This window comes from Lacerta agilis, chromosome 5 (genome assembly GCF_009819535.1).
Source record: "Lacerta agilis isolate rLacAgi1 chromosome 5, rLacAgi1.pri, whole genome shotgun sequence".
Classification (NCBI taxonomy): Eukaryota; Metazoa; Chordata; class Lepidosauria; order Squamata; family Lacertidae; genus Lacerta; species Lacerta agilis.
The window spans coordinates 89,282,665-89,301,125 of NC_046316.1; the positions used below are offsets into that span (position 1 = coordinate 89,282,665).

The 18,461-nt window shown below is 48.6% G+C and overlaps 1 protein-coding gene and 1 pseudogene across 2 annotated transcripts in view; one reads left to right on the forward strand and one right to left on the reverse strand.

Annotated features, from left to right (window-relative positions):
* ECE2 (endothelin converting enzyme 2) overlaps positions 1-18,461 on the forward strand; it is a 55,414-nt gene that overhangs the window by 36,749 nt on the left and 204 nt on the right. For both annotated transcript variants that reach the window (XM_033150792.1, XM_033150793.1), the window contains exons 10-18: positions 1,102-1,216; positions 1,866-1,976; positions 3,038-3,136; positions 3,811-3,888; positions 7,931-8,034; positions 9,459-9,569; positions 10,345-10,412; positions 14,100-14,290; positions 16,576-16,671. In XM_033150792.1, the coding sequence (XP_033006683.1) occupies positions 1,102-1,216; positions 1,866-1,976; positions 3,038-3,136; positions 3,811-3,888; positions 7,931-8,034; positions 9,459-9,569; positions 10,345-10,412; positions 14,100-14,290; positions 16,576-16,671 (973 nt within the window). The remainder of the gene's footprint in view (positions 1-1,101; positions 1,217-1,865; positions 1,977-3,037; positions 3,137-3,810; positions 3,889-7,930; positions 8,035-9,458; positions 9,570-10,344; positions 10,413-14,099; positions 14,291-16,575; positions 16,672-18,461) is intronic.
* LOC117047692 lies at positions 4,327-4,503 on the reverse strand (annotated as a pseudogene).

The window sequence follows — 18,461 nt, forward strand, 5'->3', positions numbered from 1 at the left end:
AGGTTAGAGGACGATGCATCAAAGCACATGGTCCCCCACATTTCCCAGTGCATTCTCCCATCACTTTCTTTATCGCAAAAGTCTGATCTTTTGTGGAAGCAGGTTTTTTGCTCAAGTCTTTCCAGTCATCACCCTCTGTCAGCCCAATGTAGCCTTTCAGATTACCGTATTTTTCGCTCCACAAGACGCACTTTTTTCCTCCTAAAAAGTAAGGGGAAATATCTGTGTGTCTTATGGAGCGAATGGTGGTCCCTGGAGCTGAATTGCCCAGGGGCCAAAAGAGGATCATGCTTTTTATTTTACAAAGAGAAAAGGGGGTGTTGAAAGGACCCTGCTCAGCAAGAGATAAGAGTCCCGGCTCCCTTTCAGCCCCGCCCTCGTTTGTTGAATGTGCTGCAGAGGGAGGTTGTTTGTTTCCCCAGCTACATGTGACTGGTTGATTAGATTATCTGTCTGGAAACTGTAGAAGAGGCTCCCTTTCCTTTAGAAGCTGCAGAAATGTGAGTTGGACCCCATAAAAACAGAGCTTTTCCTCTTTGTTTTTCCCCCTTTGCAAAAGGAGCTTTGCTTTTCCCCCTTTGCAAAAAAAGCTGCAAAACTTTTAGCTGATCCTCAAAAAAACAGGGCTTTTCCCTTTGGAAAAAAGCTGCAAAACATTTAGCTGATCCTCAAAAAAACAGGGCTTTTAGAGGAGGAAAACCAGAAAAATATTTTTTTTCTTGTTTCCTCCTCTAAAAACAAGGTGCACCCTTTGGTCCGGTGCACCCTATGGAGCGAAAAATACGGTATTTAAAAATCTGGCGCTTTTGAACCATAGCATTGTAGAGCTAGAAGGGACCACAAGGGTTTCCAAGTACAACCCCTCTGCTATGCAGGTATCTTTCTTCCAACTTTCCTCAGCATGGTGCCGGTTACACTTGGATTTGAGGTATGCAGGGGCCCAACCAAAGTAGGATCTAAGCTTATAGCTGTGCCTTTCCATAAATAAGCAGCTGGGAGGAGAGCGTCTGAGCTTTGCAGAGTGTAGGGAGCACTCCAGCCCATTGGCCACCAATCCTGGGTCTCAACTGAGTCTTTTTCTCTTTCTTTTCCTTCTTGGAGCGTCTTGAACAATTACATGATCTGGAACCTGGTTCAGAAGACAGCTTCCAGCCTGGATCAGCGGTTCGAGGCAGCCCAGGAGAAGCTTTTGGAGACCCTGTATGGTACCAAGAAGGTAAGCGGATTTTCCTTTGGGGCTGCATCTAATGATTGATTTGAATTGTAGGCCTTTGGAGCTGTCAGCACCCCAGGCCTCCTGGTTAGGGAAGAAGAGTTTGGATTTGACACCCCGCTTTATCACTACCCGAAGGAGTCTCAAAGCGGCTAACATTCTCCTTTCCCTTCCTCCCCCACAACAAACACTCTGTGAGGTGAGTGGGGCTGAGAGACTTCAGAGAAGTGTGACTAGCCCAAGGTCACCCAGCAGCTGCATGTGGAGGAGTGGGGAAGCGAACCCGGTTCACCAGATTACGAGTCTACCACTCTTAACCACTACACCACACTGGTAGCCAGCTGCAGCCCACCTGACCAGCTGTTTGTTTTGGGGGAGGCCTGTTGTTAGTTGGGGCAGGATCCTCAGCCAACCAGTGTCTTTACAGAGCAACGCACACGCCCAGCTCTGCTCCCCCTTACTTATTTATTATTACTACATTAATATCTTGCCTCTAAGGATCTTGGGGTATTGTGCATGTTTCTTCTCCCTCTCCCCATTCTGTGCTTCCAACAACCCTGTGAGGTAGATTAGGCGAAGAGGTATAAGACTCTAACCACGACACCACATGGGCTCTCCCACTTATGTCTCTTTCTCTCTCCTTTCTCTGGAGTCCTGCACCCCCCGATGGCAAACTTGCATCTCCAACACTGATGACACTTTGGGCTTTGCCCTGGGGGCTCTGTTCGTAAAAGCCACCTTCGACCGGCACAGCAAGGAGATTGTGAGTATCCCCAGGCATGTTGACAAAACTGCCCTCTGCATGTCCCCACCTTTAACAACACCCCTTGATGACAAGTTCTCCTGTCCGTGCGCTGTATGTGGCCCCTACACATTTTTCTTCCTTGGGAGAAAAGCAGCTGGGGACAGGATGCAGTAGCCGCAGCTGGGACAGGGGTGGCACTGTGGGTTAAACCACAGAGCCTAGGGCTTGCCGATCAGAAGGTTGGCGGTTTGAATCCCTGCCACGGGGTGAGCTCCTGTTGCTCGGTCCCAGCTCCTGCCAACCTAGCAGTTCAAAAGCATGTCAAAGTGCAAGTAGATAAATAGGTACCGCTCCAGCGGGAAGGTAAACGGCGTTTCTGTGCGCTGCTCTGGTTCACCAGAAATGGCTTAGTCATGCTGGCCACACAACCCGGAAGCTGAACGCAGGTTCCCTCTGCCAATAAAGCGAAATGAGTGCCGCAACCCCAGAGTCGTCCACGACCGGACCTAATGGTCAGGGGTCCCTTTACCTTTACCTCCCTCCCTGTAACCTGCCAGCCTGTCACTCAACCTGAAACCATCTACTGTATAGCTGCTTTGCCCATCCTTCTCGGCAAGGATGGAACTGACATGCAGAAACAATCGCGGAACGACATTTAACCTGCAAGGAATTAATCATTTATAGAACCAATAGAATAGTAGAGTTGGAAGGGACCCTGAGGGTCATCTACCCAACGTGAGGCTTGAACCCACAACCTTGAGATTAAGAGTCTCGTGCTCCACCGAGGGAGCTATCCCAGCACCAACTCTCTGGAACTCCCTGCCTATTGATATTATGCAGACACCTTCACTGTATTGTTTTCAGTGGCTGCTAACCACTTTCATGTTGAGGCAAGGCTACCCATGGTGCAGATCAGACTTCCCAATGGGCTGGTATTTGCAGGATGTCCTCTCCTGCAGAGCACAGTGATTAATTGGGCATATAGCAAATGAGACATTATTCTGGTGATGGCATGCTGGGGATGAGTGAAGGGGAACACACTGATGCCCTTCAATAGACTTCTTGTATCTTTCCATCAGGCAGAGGACATGATTGCTGAGATACGCACTGCTTTTGAGGAATCGCTGGACCATCTTGACTGGATGGATGAGAAGACGAAACAAGCCGCGAAAGAGAAGGTGCCCCAGATATTTATTTGCTGCTGGCTTCGGATTCCTGAGAAATCATGGCTTTAATTTTTAAAGGAAGCTTCTAGTCCTTATGACTGTGCATTTTACATTATGAGAACTTAGATATACGAAGGTCCATATGGGAGAATGCAGTCCTCAGGGCCATTTTAAGCTTATCTGGCGCCATGGTGCAAGGATCCCTCCGGGTGGCTCTTCCGGCGGGATGGAGGCTCCAGGCACGGCGCTGCCGGTGGGGCTGGAGGGTCGGTCCTCCAGCAGGGAGGAGCCTCTAGCCACGGCGCAGCATGGTGGAGGTGGGCGAGGGCAGCGAGCTGATGCTGGGAGGCGCCACGTCCAGCCTCTGCCTCTTCCCTGGTACCCTCCAGAATGTGGCGCCGTGGTTCCCTGCACCACTAGCCGCTATGGCCAAGATGGCCCTGGCAGTCCTTCTGATAGGTTGGGCCTAAGCCTCAAGTAGAGCATGAAAGCAATGGCTATCCCTGGTTGTTTTCTGCTCTTGCTGTTCGGAGATAGACTACCTCTGAGCATGGAGGTTCCATGTTTGCCAGCCGTTGGGAGGTGGCCCCTGCAGATTTTGCCTGTTCCCCCCTCCTTGCCGCAACCCTTTATTGCAGTTGTTCAGCCTGCAAGCTTTGTCTGACCATGTTTTTCTTTCTCTGCAGGCTGACTCCATTTACGACATGATCGGCTTCCCGGAGTTCATCCTTGATGACAAGGAGTTGGACGACGTCTATGATGGGGTAAGAGTAATATTCTACAGGCTTTAAGGTGTGTTGGTGGGAAGTGGGCGGTATTGTTTTTGTTTTAACTAGTTGCTTGTGTTTCTACCTTGTATTTTATTCTGCGAACCTCGCTGAGATGATGATGATTTCTTAAATTTGTACAGCACCCTATACCTGCAGGTCTCGGGGCCTGTCAAGAAGGGTGGTATAGTAATTAATTACATCCAAGTTAGTGGCCATCCTGCGGGAGTGAGTTCCATAGTTTAACTATGTTTTGCATGAAGAAGTCGTTCCTTTTTTCTGTCCTGAATCTTCCAACATTCATTGGATGTCACTGAGTTCTAATGTTAGGAGATGGCGCACACATTAAAAAGGCAACCTAGAATTCTAAAGAGGACTATTCCAAGGTTTCCATTATTTATCATCTGTTTTTTGAAAAAGAAATAATCTCCCCTACAGAGATGCAGCAGTCCTGGAGATACTGCCATACCAGGTCAATGCATGAAGTGGTTGCAGCCAGTCCCTGTCCCATTTCCCATTTCCAAAAACCCGTTTAATGTATAATCCTGAAATAGAGGACTTATCAGATATCAAACATTACACTTGATCTTAGCTGATAGGCTGAGAGGCGATACTGGATTGCCTGCAGAGCAACCAGGACTCCTTTTTCTGGTGGATTTTGAACTGTTTAAGAGCAAAAGGTTGCTGCAAGTTGCTTACTGACACATCAGAGTAATTACCATTTCCAATTCTAGAAAATATACGGCGACAACATTTCTGCTTCCCTTGTGCAGCTAAGCAGCCTCTTGGTGGGCAGTTTAATCTCAAAAGAAGTGTGGGTTTTCTCAGCCTTGTCAGTCTCTTGAACATCTGCCTGGCTGCTCCGATAGCCATTGGCCTGATGTCTGCACAATCCCACCCACTGGATGCATCATGCTCTGGGTAGCTGTTAACTTGCTGCATGCCAGCAGAGGTCCCCAAAGTTTCATTTCAACGGCCTTCTGTTCTTTGGAAAGAATAATGGGAAAATACAGTGTGGGAATGCTGAGGGTGGCTTTGTTGTTGTTGTTTAGTCGTTCAGTCGTGTTCGACTCTTCGTGACCCCATGGACCAGAGCACGCCAGGCACGCCTATCCTTCACTGCCTCCCACAGTTTGGCCAAACTCATGTTAGTAGCTTCGAGAACATTGTCCATGGAGTTTTCTTGGCAGGGATACTGGAGTGGGTTGCCAGTTCCTCCTCCAGGTGGATCACGTTTGGTCCAAACTCTCCACTATGACCTGTCCATCTTGACCTGTCCATAGCTTCCCTGAGTAATTCAAGCCCCTTCGCCACAACAAGGCAGTGATCCATGAGGGTGGCAGGAGAGGATATATTGTTTACTAATATCCTTCCTAACTTGCGCTAGCAAGTTTCTTCACTTCGCAGAGTGCATTCCCCTTCTTACGCGGCAGAAAGCTGGTTGCAAACTCGTGTGAGTTTCTTAAGACAATAAGCAATTCAGTCTGGCTTGCCCAGATTGAGATATGTTCTAATATTCCTGGTAAGACCCCTTTTGAATCCCTCCTAAAAGAATAAAAACACCGCAATCTTACTCGTAAGTAAAAAAAAGAAGTTTTACTCACAGTCAGGCAGAGCACAGTGTGATCCCTAAAGGCAGGCTTGATGCTTAAAAGTACAAACAGGTTTTCCCCATGTGGGAGATAACCAAGGGGACTGCTGGTTGGCAGGTGATGCAGGAAGCAGACAGGACAAACAGGAATGTGGAAAAGAGAGAAGGTAGCAGGTGTGACTTGGCCTTTTACCAGGTATGGAAAGATCACGCCCACCTACTAGTCACATGCAAGGAAGGATTCTCCAGGCCAGGAGGAACAGGAAGTTTCGACTGGCTAGAACAAGCATTCCCTTGCATGTCCACTCTAGCAAAACAAGGAATGTTGTATTTGACTGCCCTCAGTGGATTGGACAGTGTTCTCGAAGCTACTAACATGAGTTTGGCCAAACTGCGGGAGGCAGTGAAGGATAGGCGTGCCTGGCGTGCTCTGGTCCATGGGGTCACGAAGAGTCAGACACGACTGAACGACTGAACAACAACAACAGTGGATTACATCCCACATACAGTTGTGGAGGGGAGCCACGCAAGCCGATTTAGCTTCTTGTGCTCAACCATCTCCCCTACACAGGTCTCTTCTCAAACTTTACACCAGTTGCAAAAATCAATCAATCAATCCTAGGAAACGTAATTATTACCTCAAGGACTGCTTCTCTCCAAATGAACCTATTTGGATGCAAGCATAACATTATCATTCATGATTATTAGGAGGCAGGTATTCATGAGCATTCCACTGTCTGCATTTGGCATCTGTACCCCTTGCGTTGTCCATTGTTTTTCATCTGTCCTAGGCCATTGGGTCTTTGGGTTCTAGTAATAAAAATTAACTTGATCGTGTTATCCCAGGGGTGGGGAACCTTGGGCCTGGGGGCCAAATGTGCTCCTCCAGGCCTGTGTATCCAGCCCTTAGGACTCCCTCTTACCCATGCTAATCCCGCTCTGTGCCCTTCTCAAAGGCCCAGGGAGCATAGCAACTCTTCTCGGTAGGTCTTGCCCCTATGGGGCAGTTGTGGAGGCTGAAGATCCTCACCTTCACATGGCTGCCTCAATCTCCTCCTCTCCCAGGTCTTTCCCAAGCAATCTGAGGCTACACCAATGTGCCAGTCTCAGCTCCACCCTCTTCATGCCTCTCCTGGTTCTGGGAGACCAGGGGCATGGGAGCTTGTCGCAGCAGGAAGGGGAGACACCCTGGCTTCTTCACCAGTCAAACTCATCTCTGCCTCTTGGCCTTCCTCCGCTCCTGCTTCTGCTTCCCTCTGCCACAGACTTGCCCGGCTCACTAAGCCCTGTTACCTCTTCAGCTTCTGACACATCCTCTTCCCAGTCTGCTCCCTGTGGCCGCTCATCATCGACCCACCACCACTCCCTGGGCTCTGAGCCTTCTTCCCTTGGGGCATAGCTGTCAACTTTCGGATCTGAAAATAAGGGATCAGCAGCCTCACCTGACAGTCACATGGCAGTGGTGGGCGGAGCCAGAAGCAAAAGTGGGCGGAGCAGCTAGAACGCGCCTTGGCCGTCGCTTTTGTGTGGCGGGCCGGCGCTCCAGCGTCGGTGCTGCCCCGACGATGCTATTTGTCCCCCCAGCCCGCTGGCGGGCTGGGGGTTGTGTCTGCTTCTCTTTCTCTCTTTTCGCGCCTCGCTTCCCACATAATTTGTTTCCGAAGAGGGTGGGGAAAGAGGGGTCGCGAGTGGAGTGGAGCCTGGGTTCGTGTATTGTTCGGCGCCTCTCGCTCTGTGTCCCCCCACCCTCACCCCCGCTGGCTGCACAAAAGAGAGACGCCATTATTTGTGTGAGGGCGCGCGAGCGCACGCCCGGCCTCCGCTTTTGCCCCGAGGGTTGGTCGCTCTCCCTGTTGCAGAAAGAGGCACCTTTCCCAGTGGGTGGGCTGGTGGGGGTGCGCCGACGCACGAGCAATAGGGGGCTGCCCCTGCCCTAGCTGCTGGCCCCGCACCCTCCACAAACACACCCGCCTGCAGCGTGGGCCCGGGAACGGAGGGAATCCAAGGCGCTCTCCTTCACTGGGGCTTTTTTTGCTGCTTGGTCTCGCCCCGCCGGCCCTCCTCCAAGGGTGAGGAAGAGGAGCGGCTTGCCAGCCAGCCAGCCATCGCGCGCTCTGCCCTCCATCCGAGCGAGCCTCGCTGCGCACCCTTTTGTTTCCCCAGGCCCGGCAAGAAGAGTTTGTGCACTGAGAAGGGGCCGGCTCTGCCGGGCGGGAACGCCCAAGGGCCTGGCCATCATGCTGCGCCCCGCCCACAACCCGGGAAAATACGGGATTTTGATTCATCCGGGATAAAAGCGGGAAACGCGTATAAAAACGTGAGAATCCCGGCCAATACGGGATACTTGACAGCTATGCCTTGGGGGGGGGGGGTTCACCAGCTGGTGCCTCCCACCATTCCTCTTTGTCCAGCAAGTCCATGACATCTCCTTTCTGCTCTTCTCTCTAGTACGAAGTCTCAGAAGACTCCTTCTTTCAGAACATGTTGAACTTCTACAACTTCTCGGCCAGGTTCATGGCAGACCAGCTGAGGAAGCCCCCCAACCGGGACCAGTAAGGTTTCTCTCCATACATTTGTTGCCCTTCTCATTCATTGAGAGATGGCAGGAGGAGGGCAGGGGGATCTGAGCTCGGTGGAGCACAGGGAAGACTTGACTCCAGGCTTGAGGAGGCCCCTGGCAAAGTGTGCTTCATTGGTCAGCCCCTGGCAACAGGCTTGCCTGGCAGTGGCACAGGGCACCCACGTGCTGCCATTTTAAATTTCTCCAGCTCTCCCAAGATGGCGTCACTGGTGTCAACCCTTACAAAGAGTGTCCCAGAGAGGGGAAGGTCCACACTCAATCACCTTGGGGCTGATCCTGTTCCAGAATGATTGCTTCTGAAAATATCTTAGAACACCTTAGACTTACATAACTAGGGCAGTAACCCTAATCCTGTTTACCTGGGAGTAATTCTCAATAAATTCAATGGGGCTTACTTCTGAGTAGACACGGTCAGGATTGCAGCCAAGGAACTGGACCTCAATGCAGGCAAACGGGGTGGGGGTGGAGATGGGAATGACCTGGTTTTACATTGATTGAGTTTAGGGTCATGTTTTAATTCGAACAGGAGAATGGCATGGATGGGTTGGTCAGCATGAAACTGAGACTTCCAGAAATTTCAAATCCACAGACAATCAAATAACCTTTTTTAATTGCATCACATCTAACTGAAGGCGGCTGATTTCACAAAGAATGCTTTCCCACACGAAAGCAAGCAAACTCATCCGCGCCGCGTGTGGAAAGCGAGCATCTCAGGGAGAGGCTAGGCTAAACATCTTCTTGTCATGCTAGCTTTTCATATGGAGGGAGTTTTTCCCTCTCCATAGGACAGGGCATTCAAGCAAGGAGTTTCAAGCAGCATAGGCCAGAAAGAGCTCTGCTGTCGTGTCATTTCTGCAATTTCTTAGGCCCCATCTGAACTATAACGCTGTATCATACCACTTTCAACAGCCATGGGTCCCCCCTGAAGAATGCCGGGAACTGTAGTGTGTTAAGGGTGCCGGGAGTCGTTACGAAACCCCTATTCCCCTCACAGAGCTACAGTTTTTGGAGTGGCGAAACTGTCAAAACCTCTTCCCAGGGAACTGTGACTTTGCGAGGGGAATACTGGTCTCCTAACAGCTCTCAGGACCCTTAACAAACTACAGTTCCCAGGACTCCTAGGGGAGGGGGAACCATGACCGTCGAAAGTGGCACCATAGTGCTTTAAACACATGGTGCAGTTGAGGCCTAAATCTCATTCTCTACAGCAACGTGGCCACACTGGTTGTGGCTGGTGGGAACCATAGTGCAAAACAAGTGGAGGGCACCAAGTTGGGGAACACTTCTCTACTAGGGTCTTCCAGCCTCAAGCCTTCTTTTGCTAGCCGTGGTCCTGAACAAATAATGCCTCCTCCAAACTTCCTCTACCAATTTTTGTTGTTGTTCCTTCTCCAGGTGGAGCATGACCCCTCAGACGGTCAATGCTTATTACCTGCCCACCAAGAACGGCATCGTCTTTCCTGCGGGAATCCTGCAAGCTCCTTTCTACGCTCACAACCACCCCAAGTATGTCTGGGTCTTTTGATTGTTTGGTAGGAAGGTCTGCAACTGCCTAGCGTGCAGGGAGGGGAAACAGATCCGTACTGAGATGGGCATGTGGTGGTGGCCTTCCTGTGTGTGGCTATTTCTGGCACGCACACACACACACACCCGAACTTGCAGGGGAGTTGCAGAGCTACTCCACCTGACGTCTTCCACTAGAAATTTCTTGCTTGCTGTTCCTGCCCCAGTAATTGCTTCCTGATCAGAGGGGACCCAGCATTACTTAATTGCACCATAATTGGCCTATAGTTAGCCAGTGCTCGTTCCTGGAAGGGGAAAGGAAGGGCTTTAATTTCAGGCTTTCTTCCACTATTTTGCATCTATTTATAGTGTGAAACAACGCTGTTGTGCTACTTGAAAATGAAAGAGAGGCTCTATATTTGGCGATCCGTATTTAATAAAAGGGGGGGGGGGAGAGCCGAAGAAATGTTTGTTACATAAAGGATGGGGAAGCTGTGGCACTCCAGATATTATATTTAGTCACCAGTACCCATCAGAACATCCAGTTGCCCATTTTTGATGGGAATTGGCAGTCCCAGCGGCATCAGTCAAGTCATATGTTCCCCATTCCTGTGCTACACAATGTGTGATGCAAGACACCTAACCCCTTTGATGCTGCGTCCAAAGGTGCCTTAATTTTATTTCAGACATGACCTCACATTACCTCCCATCAACTGTGTACCAAAGGTGGCCTGCTAGGGCCATAACCTCTTGCTTTCTCTTGGTTTCTTCCCTTGAGGGCCCTTAACTTTGGAGGCATTGGTGTCGTGATGGGGCACGAGCTCACCCACGCTTTCGACGACCAAGGTAGGAGCAAGGCGCTTGGATCGCCGGACCAGTGCTCATGGCTTCTGGTGTCTTGCATGCATGTGCTGTCTGTCCTCCTACGAGGGAGGCCTTTGGTTGGTGTTGCCTTGCGTGGGCCTTTAGATCCGTAACAAATCGTGATGAAGCCCGTGGAACGAACCTCTCTTTATGTTCCTTGGGCATCTCTTCCCCAGTTATCCTGGCTCCATCCCATTGGACTTCCTAGTATCTCGTGCCTTAGCCAGGTTTTTCAACAGCAAGGGCAGCTGAGGGCTTTTGCCACCCTAGGCAGAACAGGTCACCTTGATGCCGCAGAGGATTCTGGGGGGCGGTTGGGAAATCAGCCATGACCAGAACAGAGCAAAGCTTGAACTGTTTCCGCTGTGAGCCTCCCTAGACATCTTCCAAGATTGCATTAGGAAGACCTTGCTGGACGCCCAACTCTCATCATCCCCAGCCATTGGCCATGCCTGGGATGTGAATAGATGCTAGGAGGGGATTTATTTGTTAGATATAATTCTTCCTTCTTCATGTTTGTGAGTTCAGTAGAGGGCATCCCTTGGCTTAAAAGGGAAGTTTAGATAGGCTAGTTTTAGCCTTGTAAGTAATCTAGGATGCTTTAAGGCAGGCTGGATTCTCTTTTCTCCCTCTTAAAACAACAATCACACAGTCTTGTAAAAGGTAAAAATAACAGTTACAGGTGGGTAGCCGTGTTGGTCTGCCATAGTCGAAACAAAATAGAAATTTTTTTCCAGTAGCACCTTAGAGACCAACTGAGTTTGTTCCTGGTATGAGCTTTCATGTGCATGCACACTTCTTCAGGTATCTGAAGAAGTGTGCATGCACACGAAAGCTCATACCAAGAACAAACTCAGTTGGTCTCTAAGGTGCTACTGGAAAGAATTTTCTATTTTGTAAAAATAACATTTACTCATTCTGGATACCTGTTGAAGAGCAACAAATATGGCAGCTTTGTTCAGGGAGGCTTAAAATGGTAATTCAATTACAAAGACATACTTAGGTCTAGCTTAAGATGTAGAGACTCTCACATTACTGGCAGAGTGGAAAGAAATAGAAGAAGAGGGTGTTCCCAGGCAGGTAGGAGAATATAAATAGGTATGCCCTCCCTCGTGTCAGGGCACAATGGGAGCATCTCTCTCAGAGTCCTCTCTTAAAACAAAATAAAAAATAAAAAAATTCCTTCCAGTAGCACCTTAGAGACCAACTAAGTTTGTTCTTGTTAGTTGGTCTCTAAGGTGCTACTGGAAGGTATTTTTTTATTTTTTATTTTGTTTTGACTATGGCAGACCAACACGGCTACCTACCTGTAACCAGAGTCCTCTCTTGCAAGTTCACAGGAAAACTCAGCTCCTATCATGTGCCTATCTAGCAAAACATGAATTGGTGGTTTGGCTGCACTTTAAACATCCCACACAGCTGGCCCAGGGCTGATGGGGGTGGGAGTCCGACAATGTCTAGAAGGCCACAGGTCCCCCCCCTGGTTTATAGGGTTGAGCCGGACCTGTCCAAAAGACTCCTGTTGGTTGGCCTGTCCATTCATTTCCCCTGCTCCCCACTTGCACCTATCTCCATGGTAGCTTCCATTCCGCCATTGCCATCAAGCCGCCCTTTCCTTTCTGCGGTCCACTTGCTTCCCTACCTGTTTGCAATCCTTTCTCCCCAGGTGACACCTCCAGTCATCTTTCCCGGCTTCTTTGTGCTGCTTTTGCTCCTGCTCCATCCGCTTGGTGAGCATTCATCATCTCTGCACGAGTGGGCCACAGCTGGCAGCTTAGGGAGTTCATTGCCACCACAACCCCACCGATCCATTCCTCTCCTTTTAACTCACAGCTGCTTAAGGCTACTTCAGGAGCAACCCCCCCCCCAGGTCCCCTTTCCTTTAAAGCTGGGGAATCCTTTGCCCAGGGCAACTCAACTCTTCCAGCATTGCAGTGCTCAACAGCTGTAGATGGTGCAGGACCCAAAGGGCAACTGTGCCTTACTGGGAGGGAAGGAGGGTGTGAATCACAGGGAACCTCAGAATATAGGAAGCTGCCTTATACTGAGCCAAGCCACTGTGTTCCTTCTAGCTCAGTATTGTCTACAGTGACTTGCTCTCCAAAGTTTCAGACGGGGTTCGCTCCTAGCCCTACCTGGAGATGCCAGGGATTGAACCTGGGACCTTCTGTATGCAAAGGAGATGCTCTGCCACTGAGCCACAGCCCTTCCTGGATCTGAGATAATCCCTCCTGTATGGTAGAATGGAGTTGAGGATCTCTAATGTATGGGGGAATGACTAAGAAGCAGCTGCTCAGAGGTCTAGCAGAGGCCAGCTGCCAAGGAGCCATAGTGCAAGACTGTGTGCATTCCACATTGTTGGGCTTTTGTTTTAACTGGAAAAGTGGTGGAGTGGTGTCCAGCTTGGGAGTGGTGGCCAGCTACACTTCCTTCTGCGTTTCCCTGCTTCTCCAGTGCTTTAGCAGAGTTGTTCAAACTTCAAACTTCTTACTTCTTCTTGCGCAACGGTATGTGTGCCTTTCGTGCCAGCAATAAATTCCACAAAGTCTGGCTTGTTTAAAGTAAATCAAGGTTTAATTATAGGCATATAAATCATGGACACTCCCGGGCTTACGGACGACATCTCCGCTCCAGTTCGCTCAAAAGCGAAAGTAAGACTGACCCAAACACTGCGTCACATCAATCACATAGGCATTCGCATACAGCAGATACCCCGGATGTTGTGACACATCTTCCCTGTGGGAGGGGCGTACTGTTGAGCTTATTTAACCCTGAAAGCTCCAAACTTCACACACATCAATGTTTCAGCGCAGATAAAGCATGGAGTGCAGCAATGGGCACAGAATATTGCTCCTGGTCATCTGATCTTTTGTTTTGAATCAAAGCAAGTTTCTACCTGTTACGCCTGAAAGTGTGTGGGCAACGCCTGGCAGAAAACCCAGAAAGCAGGTAGCGACGGAGTTGGATTTGCATTGGTGAGAAGCACAAGATTTGGTTCCCCTGCACTCTCCGTGCCTTGTAGCAGCTGAACAAATTGTGCAAAAAGAAAGTGCATACAGATTGGTTGCGTGTGGATCATATGTAAAGCGTAGGTTTCCTTAATTCAGCAGGAAGTAGGTTACCTCTGCATAGAATTCTGATTTTTTTAAAAAATGCAAAGGATGCACAGCATTAACTGAACCGAAAGACCCAAACTGCAGCTTGCTGGCCGTAACTTGGTTGTAGCTGAACCCAAGCCAGTAGCCGAGGTTTAAACCCTAGCATTGCCAATTAAAGAACTTCCAGCACCTGATCTGCACAATGAAGGATCAGTCCCTTATTGGAGATCCACTGCCAATAATAATAATAATAATAATAATAATAATAATTTTATTATTTGTACCCCACCCATCTCACTGGGTTGCCCCAGGCACTTTGGCAGTAAGAATCCACATTAATGCATGAGGTGGGCCCAGAATAAGGCAGCTTCCTAGAGTTCCTTGCTCTTTTGTAAGTCCATGCCTAGAGCCAGGAAACACCTGATTAGGGGGGGAAAAGGAAAGGGGGGTTCTTGTCTTTATTAAGCCCATCTTGCGAGCTTCTTTGGGGGCACCTGCTGGCTGCTGTGGGAGCTCAGGCGTTGTGCCAGACAAACCTTCAGCCCAGTTCAGCAAGGCGATTTTATTCCAGGCCGCGAGTACGACAAAGAAGGGAACCTGCGTCCCTGGTGGCAGAACTCATCTCTGGAGGCTTTCAAGAACCGGACGGCATGCATGACGGAGCAGTACAGCAAGTACCTTGTCAACGGGGAGCATGTCAATGGCAAGCAGACCTTGGGCGAGAACATCGCTGACAACGGGGGGCTCAAGGCAGCGTACAATGTAAGTAGCATGTCCGGGGAAAGGTTGTGCGCCCCCCACCCACCCAAAAGGCGGGCCCGGGGGAAGAGGCCTGGCAGGTCTTGAGCTGGTTGTCTCTGCAAGGTGTCTTTTCTCTCAGCAGCCGAGATGAGGGAGGCGCTTAGGAAGTAAAGGCTCTGCTCTCGTCTGAGAAATCCAAATTGGAAACAGAACTGGTAGAACCAAATAGAAAAAATCTTTCCAGAATGTATAACTTGCTGCTTGTTGTTGTTCAGTCGTTCAGTCGTGTCTGACTCTTCGTGACCCCATGGACCAGAGCACGCCAGGCACGCCTATCCTTCACTGCCTCCCGCAGTTTGGCCAAACTCATGTTAGTAGCTTCGAGAACACTGTCCAACCATCTCATCCTCTGTCGTCCCCTTCTCCTTGTGCCCTCCATCTTCACCAACATCAGGGTCTTTTCCAGGGAGTCTTCCCTTCTCATGAGGTGACCAAAGTACTGGAGCCTCAGCTTCGGGATCTGTCCTTCCAGTGAGCACTCAGGGCTGATTTCCTTCAGAATGGATAGGTTTGATCTTCTTGCAGTCCATGGGACTCTCAAGTGTCTCCTCCAGCACCATAATTCAAAAGCATCAATTCTTCGGCGATCAGCCTTCTTGATGGTCCAGCTCTCACTTCCGTACATTACTACTTGGAAAACCATAGCTTTAACTATATGGAGCTTTGTCGTGATGTCTTTGCTTTTAAGATGCTGTCTAGGTTTGTCATTGCTTTTCTCCCAAGAAGCAGGCGTCTTCTAATTTCGTGACTGCTGTCACCATCTGCAGTGATCATGGAACCCAAGAAAGTGAAATCTCTCACTGCCTCCATTTCTTCCCCTTCTATTTGCCAGGAGGTGATGGGACCAGTGGCCATGATCTTAGTTTTTTTTTATGTTGAGCTTCAGACCATATTTTGCGCTTTCCTCTTTCACCCTCATTAAAAGGTTCTTTAATTCCTCCTCACTTTCTGCCATCAAGGTAGTATCATCAGCATATCTGAGGTTGTTGATATTTTTTCCGGTAATCTTAATTCCGGTTTGGGATTCATCCAGCCCAGCCTTTCGCATGATGAATTCTGCATATAAGTTAAATAAGCAGGGAGACAATATACAGCCTTGTCGTACTCCTTTCCCAATTTTGAACCAATCAGTTATTCCATATCCAGTTCTAACTGTAGCTTCTTGTCCCACATAGAGATTTCTCAGGAGACGGATGAGGTGATCAGGCACTCCCATTTCTTTAAGAACTTGCCATAGTTTTCTGTGGTCGACACAGTCAAATGCTTTTGCATAGTCAATGAAGCAGAAGTAGATGCTGCTTGAGTGGCATACAAAAGATGAAATGGTAAAGTCGGCAATGATTGACTGGGCGAAAGATGTTGGTCATAATATTATGTTAGAAGACTGGGAAAGGATGTGGAAAATTGGCATTAAATTTACAGCATCTAATACTTTGAGAGAGAACATGATGAAAATGATGTACAGATGGTATTTAACACCGGTTAAATTAGCTAAAATTTATCATGGTTCTTGTAATAAGCGTTGGAAATGTAAACAAGTAGAAGGTACCTTTTTCCACATGTGGTGGACATGCCCAAAAGTAAAAGACTTCTGGGAGTTGATTTATAATGAGCTTAAGAAGGTGTTGAAAAACACATTTACTAAAAAAAAAACCAGAGGCCTTCTTACTGGGCATTGTGAACCAGGAAATCCCAGTTAAAGATAGAGTAATTTTTATGTATGCCACGACTGCAGCAAGGATATTAATAGCAAAGAACTGGAAGACAGAAGTGATACCGACAGTTGAAGAATGGCAGATGAAAATGATCGACTACATGGAGCTCGCAGAACTAACCGGGAAAGTCCGAGACCAGAGGGACGATGCGGTGGAGAAAGATTGGAAGAAATTTAAGGAATATTTAAGAACTCATGCAAAAATAAAGATTTAAGAAAAGAGCAGATAGAAGTAATAGGCTACAGTTAGGAATTGTATTAGAAATAGAAGAATAAGTTTAATAGTATTTTTTTTTATAATATGAGGATAGGGAATTACTACAGGTGTGATGCAGTGTACGTAGAAGGAGAGGGTGTGAGGAAGTCACCAAGACAATGTAATAGAAGTTGTAAGTGAATTTATGATAATGTTTTGTATTGATGTTGTTTTGTGGTGTGTTGTTTTGTTTTTGTGTTTTTGTATTGTTATATCAGAAAATAAAATATATATATGTATAAAAAAGTAAAGGCTCTGCTCTCGCTTTCCTTGCAGGCTTACAAAGTCTGGCTGAAAAAGAATGGGGAGGAGAAGCGCCTGCCGTCCGTGGACCTCACAAGCCACCAGCTCTTCTTCTTAGGGTTTGCACAGGTAACTCATGGCTTGGAGGTGGGGGAATGAGAAACAGAAACTTCCCATGCCCAATATCTCCCTGCCCACATCCATGCGCATTCTGTCTGCCACTGCCAGTACCCCTGTGTTAACAGTCCTCCTGGCAGGTCTGAAGATAATGAGCACAAGCCATCTCAGAAGTCCAGGAGCCCCCACCACCACCACCACCCCGGTAGTTCAGTACTGGAAAGCTAAGGTTCAATCCCTGGCATCTCCATGTAAAGAAACCCAGTGTGGTGCAGTGGTTAGAGTGTCAAACTGAGGCAATGGGAGTTCAGGTCCGAAATCCCCACTCAGCCATGAAACTCAGTGGGTGACCTTGGGCCAGTCATGATCAGCTTGGATGGCTCAGTCGGTTAGAGCATGGTGCTGGTAACGCTAAGGTTTGCAGGTTCGATCCCTGTTTGGGACTGTGGGCTTTTGGTTTTAACTGGAAAAGCCTTAAAACCAGTTTAGCACTTGGAGTGGTGTCCAGCAACGCTCCCTTCTGCGTTCTCCTGCCTCTCCAGTGCTGTAGCAGAGTGTTTCTTCAAACTTCTAAGCAGAACTTCTTCTTCTTCGTGTGCAACGGTATGTGTGCCTTTCGTGCCAGCAATTAAACTCCCACAAAGTCTGGCTTGATTAAAGCAAGTAAGCTTTATTTACAAGCATATAAATTACAGAGCTTTCCCCGGAGATTGAGAAGCCATCTCCGGTCTCTCCGATCCTCTCAAAAGTGAAAGTAGGACTTGTCCGCTCAAAGGTGAAGGCAGGACTGAACAAGAAATAAACGGTGCGTCACATAAATCCCAAAGGCATTGCATACAGCAGATAACCCGGATGTTGTGACACATCCTCATCCCTGTGGGAGGAGCGAACTGTTGAGCTTCTTTAACCCTCAAAGCTCCAAACAAACTCACAGGGACAGCTGCATAATCCTGCCTTGCAGGGCGTTGGGCTAGATTATCCTCAGGGTCCCTTGCAACTCTGCAATTCTGTGAGTCTTGCTTATCCTTTGGCCCTAACCTACCTCACAGGGTTGTTGTGAGGATAAAATGTGGGGGAGGAAGGAGAATGATGCGCACCACCCTGAGTTCCTTGGAGGAAAGGTGGAATTTAAATGTTGTTGTAGTAGTAGTAGTAGTAGTAATAAAATAATAATAATAATAATAATAATAATAATATAATGGTTTTCAAGCAGCAAGGCAAGAAAGAGCCTGGAGAAACCTCCAGAGAGCTGGAGGGACTGTTGCCATGTAGTGCCTTGTCATTGTACCATGGTGCTCACAGGGTCCTTAGGGCAATGTTCTGCTCCAGTTCCATCTCTTGGGTGGGAACTGCTGGAGCCCAGTTCAGCGCCAGCCATGGATTCAACAGAATGATCAGCTGGGTATGGAGCCAAAGGCCTGTACAGGGCAACATGAAGATGCTGCTTGAAACTCATGGAATTGTGAAGTTGGAAGGGACCTCGAGGGTCATCTGGTCCAACCCCCTGCAATGCAGGAATCTCAGCTAAAGCATCCGTGACAGATGATCAAACAAACCTCTGCTAAAAGACCTTCAAGGGAGACCATTCCACTGTCGAACAGCTCCCCCACTTGTCCACAAAGCTCCCAGGGTGACCACGAGCCAGTCACTTCCCCTCGGCCTGACCTACCTCACAGGGTTGTTGCGGGGATTAAATAAGGAGGGAGAGAACCACGTACGCCCGGTGGAGCTCCTTCCTCGGGAGAAAAGTTGAGAGATATAAATCTTAGAAATAAATGAAATAAACAAACATCTCCTTCCTG